A 6181-nucleotide genomic window follows, 5' to 3' on the forward strand; every position below is an offset into this window, starting at 1 on the left:
CACCCCCACACCCCCCGCCGTCAGTTAGAAAGCCCACAGCTCCACCCTCCAAGTACATATCGGAACAGGAGGATCTGAGATGGTAACTGTACTTTTAAGGAAATCGACATTTTAGTATCGTATGTAAAACTGAATTTAAAGCTTGAGCTGCCATGTTAAAATAAGTTCAGAAAGGAGAATTCAGCCCCTTTCAGAAACACAAAAAGGGCTAAAGTAAAGGTTATTTTCTTTTCCCCTGGGAGTCTTCTTGGGAAAGAATTTATGGACTGTCAAAGACATTAATTAGAAAGGAAGAATAAGTAAAGAAAGAGTGCTTGTTAAAAATGCAGTCACCTCAATACTAAGTTTGCAGATAAGGTTATGAGCTGTGACAAAGCCCCCAGGTCCCCACTAGCCCGGGTGTTCCTTTAGGACAGGGCCCACCACGGCTCATTCATCTTCACTGTGCCAAGGTCTGGCATGTAATAAGTATTTTCTGAACTGAATGTCTATTCTGGCAACAGAGGGAAAAGAAAGGCTGAGTCAAGGACCCTATGAAAGGTATGGAAAGAAAGAAGCATCCTAGGTTACTTAGGATCCACTTAATATGTTCCTTTAGATTATAAGCAGAGGTATTTCTAATCCCCTGAAGAGCTGCAGATATTTAGTAAGGGTAACTAGACCAGTACTAGCAGCACTTTTAGTTACTTAGAATCTCTATAGGTAATATTAAAGATAGCCAAGAGGTAATTAGAAGAGTAGAAGTTACTGGAAAGTACTCATTTATACGACTGTATTGGAATATCCTTATTTTGCTAGAGCTAAAGCTGATTGTCCACACACTCTTATGGAAGAGCATAGTTAACTGTTCTTTACTAAATAGTATTAACAGGGAAGCATGTGTTTATAGACATAGCAATACTGAATGAACTGTAAACTTCATCTCTCCTAATCTCACCCAGCTGCACTGGAGCCTTAGCTCTGTAACCCAAGGTACCCTCCTGGAGTTGGCTCCTGCCAGCATGGTGCCCTAGGAGGAAACAGCCAGCTCCTGGCAGCTCTGTTCAAACAACCTTTGTGAGATGAGTTGCTGAATTCCTTCCTTTAGATAAAATAAAGATACTTGCCCTACTTGGCAGGAAAAAAAAAAAAAAAAAAAACTTAAGAAATATATATCCATGTTTTCCTGTCTGCTCTTGAGGCCTAACAGATACCGAAACAAATAAATAGCAAATGCCTTCCAACAATGAAATGCAAAAAGCAGACCAACAATTCAACAGGATATTGTGTTCATATGTTTGTATTCTCACAATCTTGATTTTATGTTGCTACCAACAACACAAAGCATATTTTTCTGCTGGTAAAGTTGTCCCTTATTTGGTGGAAAAATATAACCAGTATTCATGGTGTTCCACAGAAGACACAGACTTCTGGATGTCACATCACTTGAGCAAGTATGAGAACCACCATTCTAGGGGAACATGCCCTGTAAAACTTCTGTGACAGAGACGTCAAAAGAAAACACTGCCTTTAGGGAGAGATTAATCATCCAGTCCCGAATCGGTTAGAATTCTGGTTGTTGCAGAACCAGCCTGCTACCAGAAAACCTTCAGATTTCTGAGGGTGGCCCAGAGGTGGCTTGTAGGGGATCTTGGCTAGGGTGGCAGAGAAGGAGGGAACTTTTGATTAGTTCAGGGTTCAGGAGGGACAGGAGGGGAAATCAGATGACTGTTAGCCTCTAATAGTTAAAATCTAAGTTATCAGAATCATCTAACTTATAATCAGAGTTAAAACCATAACAGTACATGTTCCAGCCAGACTGCTATGAGAGGCTAGGGGTGAGGGGTAAGGGTGGACATGGGGAAACAGGGCATAAGGATGAAGAGGTGAGAAACAGGGAGAGGATGCAGTGGGGAGGGAGTAGAAGGAATGAGGCACTGACTACTCTGCTACTTTACACATACTTTGGGCTTATTATCCTTTACTTAGAGCCATCAGGCAAAGTCTCAACGTGGATTATCCTTAACTACAAACAAGGTATAAGGGCATGCTTTATTTTCCATGATCAGTTCACATCTGAAAGGTTCAATGTATGTGAATTACATTTTGCTAAATCGCCGTCCCATTTTAATTGGCAAGTGTTGAGTGAAGTTGGTGAACCTCCGTGATGAACAAACAATGATTCCCCATAATCTATCCCATCTAGTCAGACTCACTGCCTGGCTTTCACGGGCCACTGCAGTCTTCCCACCTTTTACCTTGCTGATGTTATTTCCTCCTGTAGGGTCACCTCAGGCCTGTTAGTCTCCTTACCGTCTGCAAAGCCAGCCCCGCTCCCAGCAGGTGCTCTTAGCCTGCCTGCTGTTCCCCTTAACTGGGTGGTCTACCCTCTCCTTGCCTAAACTCTAGTAATCCTTCTGCAAGGTCTCATTCAAGTCTTACCTCCTTTATGAGATTTCCTCCGGCTATGCTAATGACAAGTATTATCAAGTTCTTACTATGTATTGGGACTTGATATTGTGCTAGCATTTGACATATACTGTTGCTAATTTTCAAACTACTCCCTTAAGTAAATAGTACTGTCTCTTTACTCATTGAGATTCAATGACATCGCAGTGATCCTACAACTACTATGTGACAGAGCTGGATTTTGAACCCAGGTCTGGCTGACTTTAAAGCCCAGGCCCATCCCACCACACTGCCTCTTGCGCACATTCATCCTCCCTGAACGCTTTGTATCCGCAGTTGTACCATAGGGCTTTGCATCAGATTGTCTCTTTTGTATTCATTTTAACAGAGCAGATGGAATAAAGCTCCTTGAAGATAAGGACTTACTTACCTTATCTCACTCTACAGCATTTCTCACCCTAGAGCTTAATACAGTGTCGAGCCTATAGAAGGTATTCAAATGTTGAAAAGAATTAGAAGATGATTTGTAATAGATCACTTCATCTTATTCTTTTTGAAAATTTGAAACTTTTACATGGCCCCAGTTAAAATTTACATTGCCCGCAGGTTAAAATTAGTTGTGTTTCTCTTTGTTACTTTTCTAATTTGATATTCTCTTTGTTAGTAGCTAAATGTCATGGAAATAAAATCAATCCTCTTTATAGAGAGAGGGAAGAGAGAAAAAGAATAGGGAATCTCAGGTTATGTTAAGAGGAAATTAAGAAGAGATGATAAGAAAGTCTCAACCTCTCAATCACGAGTATAAGGAAAGGGTCCATTTTTTAATCCCAAAGAAACTATTCGAAAAAGGGATTTGGGGTGAGCTTATTAAGGAAAAAAACTCATGAAGTTCACAGGTAAGGCTAAGAGAAAATCAGGCTATAAGGAAACAATAAGGGAAATGCCAGATCATTATTTTATAGGATATGTCTTCTCTACCATTTTCTATGTTTTTAGCAACTCGTAATGTTATTTACTTACCTACTTGTAAAATCAATCCTGTATACAGTGATGAAGCTTTACCACTGATCACTGTCCTCAAAAGCCAGGCTGGACATACATACTCAGGGCTATCCAGTGCTCATTAAACTTACCCGAAGACAGACTGTACTATTAAAGAAGCTCAGGGTGGGTGTATATGTTGGGGGGGATGCCGTTATCCAATATTACTGTGGCTAAAATATGGATTGCAAAATATGGATGCATCCTAAAATGATGGCAAGCTTCTATTCAACTGGTAGCACTTTTCTACCTTATCAATGAACATTTTGATGAAAATGTATTTCCGAGAATAAGAATACACAACTACTGTTATGTCACCCCTTAATCATAGATTAGAAATATTAATCATGGATTAGAAATATGTTAATCCAAAGGACCACTCTTTATAATTTAAGTAGCCCAGAAAAAAAAAGGTTTTACTGGTTACAGTGTATATATGGTCCTGAAGGACCTAGGAGAATATATCTGAAGTCACTAAGTTTCAGTCCCAGCACCCCACCCCATGCCCTTACTCTTCTGAGAATACTTAAAGCTCAAAGGTAAGAAGCAGCAAGAAACATGAACAATCCCCAAACACAGGAATCCACTCCAAAATTAATCAAAAGTTGGCTATATAAGTTTGCCACCCCTTCCCCAAAATCGTAGGGACTATGGCTTACATCTTTTAGAATACCTAGTAAATGGTAAAAGGATGCTTTACCATTCAAACCACCAGGGTGAAAGTTTTCTCTTTAAGTATTAATTAAAGTGTGAAGGATGTGATAGCTTCTGTGTATTAGCTGTGCATCAGCTTTGAAAGAAATACATAACAGCATAAGCCTGAAATTCCTTTCCAGCTCAGCTCATTTTCTCCAGCTCTCTGTTTCCAAACAAAACAGTAGTACAGACTTTTAGGTATGACTCTAATATACCTGCCATAAACTACAAGAAGGAGGCAAAGATTTTTTACTGAAGACTTAAAAGTTCATCTCCCTCTCCATAGATATTAGACCACGTACTTACCATTGCAGTATTCATTCTGAATGATCATGTGGTCATCTTCTGCCCATGCAGAGTAGTAACGTACCACGTGGGGGTGATGCCCAAGTACCGCATGAGCATAAACTTCATGCATAGCCAAATTCCTAAGAGACGGAAAAGCACTGAGAAAATTGAATCAAGATAATAGACATACAAAGGTTTTTAAAAGACAAGCTATGAGGCATTATTAAGAATGAAAGGGGGCTTCCCTGGTGGCGCAGTGGTTGCGCATCCGCCTGCCGATGCAGGGGAACCGGGTTCGCGCCCCGGTATGGGAGGATCCCACATGCCGCGGAGCGGCTGGGCCCGTGAGCCATGGCCGCTGAGCCTGCGCGTCCGGAGCCTGAATGGCAGAACATTTACTGAGTGCTCACTGCTTGCTTACTATTTTACCACATTTAATGTTTGTCACGCCTCAGTATGATATAGTGGCAAGGATTAAGGCTTTAGAAAGTTAAGTGACTGACCCAAAGTCAAGCTGGTGATAGTAGATCTAAGACCAGAACCTTGGTTGTCCTGGACCAAAGTCCATGGTTTTTTGATTGAACATGACATATGTAGAGAGGAATCTTAGGTGGTTATTACCTCAGCAGCAGACCTGCTTTGATTCTTTTTTAAAAAAAAAAAATTATTTATTTATTTATTTATGGCTGTGTTGGATCTTCATTGCTGTGCACGGGCCTCCTTTAGTTGTGGTGAGGGGGGGCTACTCTTTGTTGCAGTGCACGGGCTTCTCATTGTCATGGCTTCACTTGCTGCGGATCACGGGCTCTAGGCGCGCAGGCTTCAGTAGTTGCGGCACGTGGGCTCTAGAGCTCAGGCTCAGTAGTTGTGGTGCACGGGTTTAGTTGCTCCGCGGCATGTGGGATCTTCCCAGGCCAGGGCTCGAACCCCTGTCTCTGCATTGGCAGGCAGATTCTTAACTACTGCGCCACCAGGGAAGTCCAGACCTGCTTTGATTCTTATTTTCACTGTATCACAATCTAAAAACCCTAATGGGCTTAAGAAGAAATGGACTTGATTGTGGATATTGTGATGGGCCCTCTACCTTCCCTATGAAGGCTAAACAATCATTATAGTCAATATTAAACTCAGCCAGTATGATGTAGTCACAGGGACAGTCTTGGGGGCAGATATTCATTATGCAATAGGAAATCCAACACAAAAGGAGCAAAATATAGTACTTGATCAATTTCATTATTCAAATGAAGAATTCCAAAGACTGATGTCAGATTCAGCATTTTAGTACTATATTCCCCAGAGTTCATAAAAAGCAGTGGCTGAATCTGAAAATATTTGTTTTCCTTGTGGAAAGGAAGAACTTTTGAACATTTAGTTCTGGGAATGAAATTTAAATTTTTGTTAGTTTTTCCTCGCTTACAAGGAAGGAGACTTTGCAACTTGACTATTGAATTTATTATTAATGCAAAGTAGAGATAACCAGTGAGTTAACAATACTTGGTAATATTTCTGATGAACTAAACAGGCACCAGAAGATCATTCCATAAATCTATTCGTTAAAAAAAAACAGTAAGGGGGCTTCCCTGGTGGCGCAGTGGTTGAGAGTCCGCCTGCTGATGCGGGGGACGCGGGTTCGTGCCCCTGTCCGGGGGGATCCCATATGTCACGGAGCGCCTGGGCCCGCGAGCCATGGCCGCTGAGCCTGCGCGTCCGGAGCCTGTGCTCCGCAACGGGAGAGGCCACAGCAGTGAGAGGCCCGCGTACCGCAAAA

The 6181-nt window shown here is 41.7% G+C and overlaps 1 protein-coding gene across 1 annotated transcript in view; it reads right to left on the reverse strand.

Annotated features, from left to right (window-relative positions):
* Positions 1 to 6181, reverse strand: part of WEE2 (WEE2 oocyte meiosis inhibiting kinase) — a 23119-nt gene that overhangs the window by 6901 nt on the left and 10037 nt on the right. Inside the window, exon 5 of the mRNA XM_007103329.1 lies at positions 4432 to 4553. Coding sequence (XP_007103391.1) covers positions 4432 to 4553 — 122 coding nt within the window. The remainder of the gene's footprint in view (positions 1 to 4431; positions 4554 to 6181) is intronic.

The sequence above is a fragment of the Physeter macrocephalus genome, chromosome 5 (genome assembly GCF_002837175.3).
Source record: "Physeter macrocephalus isolate SW-GA chromosome 5, ASM283717v5, whole genome shotgun sequence".
Taxonomy (NCBI): domain Eukaryota; kingdom Metazoa; phylum Chordata; class Mammalia; order Artiodactyla; family Physeteridae; genus Physeter; species Physeter macrocephalus.